Source organism: Nicotiana tabacum, chromosome 1 (assembly GCF_000715075.1).
Source record: "Nicotiana tabacum cultivar K326 chromosome 1, ASM71507v2, whole genome shotgun sequence".
Taxonomy (NCBI): domain Eukaryota; kingdom Viridiplantae; phylum Streptophyta; class Magnoliopsida; order Solanales; family Solanaceae; genus Nicotiana; species Nicotiana tabacum.
In genome coordinates this window covers 49307070-49308385 of record NC_134080.1, presented here as the reverse complement: position 1 = coordinate 49308385, position 1316 = coordinate 49307070, and the positions used below count along the sequence as shown (strand labels likewise).

General features: G+C 40.0%; 1 protein-coding gene across 1 annotated transcript; it reads left to right on the top strand.

The window, feature by feature from the left end:
* The first annotated feature begins 292 nt into the window (after positions 1 to 292).
* LOC142162671 (uncharacterized) lies at positions 293 to 979 on the top strand. The gene has a single exon (XM_075219176.1). The coding sequence runs from the start codon at positions 293 to 295 to the stop codon at positions 977 to 979; it is 687 nt and encodes a 228-aa protein (XP_075075277.1).
* Positions 980 to 1316: the final 337 nt, after the last annotated feature.

The following is a 1316-nucleotide window of genomic DNA, read 5'->3' as shown; positions in this document are numbered from 1 at the left end:
ATACAAACAGAACGGTAACATTTCCCCTTTTTGGGAGAGTGGTGCACACGCACCGTCAAATGGGGACGCCGACTAACCTTGGGCAGGCGCATCCGGTGGAAAATCTAGCCCCCCAGCTAAGCCAACCACCAATAAAGAATCAATTACACAGACGATTGATTATGCAACAGTAGTAGCAACCCCTGCCAAACTCAAAGGAGTTAAATTGGGAGACCCAAGTGTTAAAGCAAGAGTTTCAACCCATAATGGAATTCCTGCAGTCATCTTCAAAGCCAGCGACAACTATAGAGTGATGACAGAAGAATGTAAATACACAATCATAGGAAAATTTCTGAGAACAAGACCCAATATTGAACGAATTAGATCAATCTTTGCTAAAAAAGTATCAATCAAAGGGGAAGCAAAAATTGGGGTCTATGATTTTCGAACAGTGTTCATAGATGTAACCAACGAAAAAGATTGCAAAACAGTTTGGTTCAGAAGGTCAATTGAAATTGATGGCATGGTTATGTGGCTTCAAAAATGGTCCCCCAATTTCAAGCCGGAAGAGGATTCTCCTATAGTGCCAATTTGGTTTCTTCTTCTAGGTCTTCCTTTCCATTGTCATACTTGGAACTATGTTAAAAAGATTTTGGGACCTCTGGGAGTTCCATTATCGATGGACATAGCGACAAACTATAGGACAAGGCCGGGGATGGCTAAAGTTAGAGTCAAAGTTGATCTTACAAAGCCTCTAGTTAATTCCATATGGGTGGGCCAAGAGGAAGAAACTTATCCACTAAAAGGCTTCACTCAAAAGCTGGAGTATGAAGGAGTACCTAAGTATTGTAAGCATTGTAGGATTCTGGGGCATTCTGTTTTGCAATGCAGGGTGCTGGAACGAGAAAAGAACAAGGAAAAACAAAGCAAAAATCAGGAGGAAGAGGAATCTACTAGTAGAGAAAATAACAGGGGTAACACAGGGGTAACACATGGGTAACACAGGGGAAACACACAACAATCAAACCATAATTATGAAGGAGCAGACCAACAAGAGAAAAATTTGTCACAAATAGCTACAACAAAAAGGGTAAGGATAAGTTGGAGGAAGAGACATGGCAAGTTCCTAATACTAAGAGGAACCGGCAAAAAGAAAAAATGAAAGCAATAGAGGCAAAGAATGGTGAGCAATATGCTGAAAAACAAAGAGTGGATGCAGGAGCAAAATCAAGAAGGAGAGCAAAACATCAAAGATAGAACTAATTCTAAAAAGAAAAAGCATAAGAAAAAGAAGATGCCCAGAAAAAAGAGTATAGTGCTATTTAAACCTGCTATAA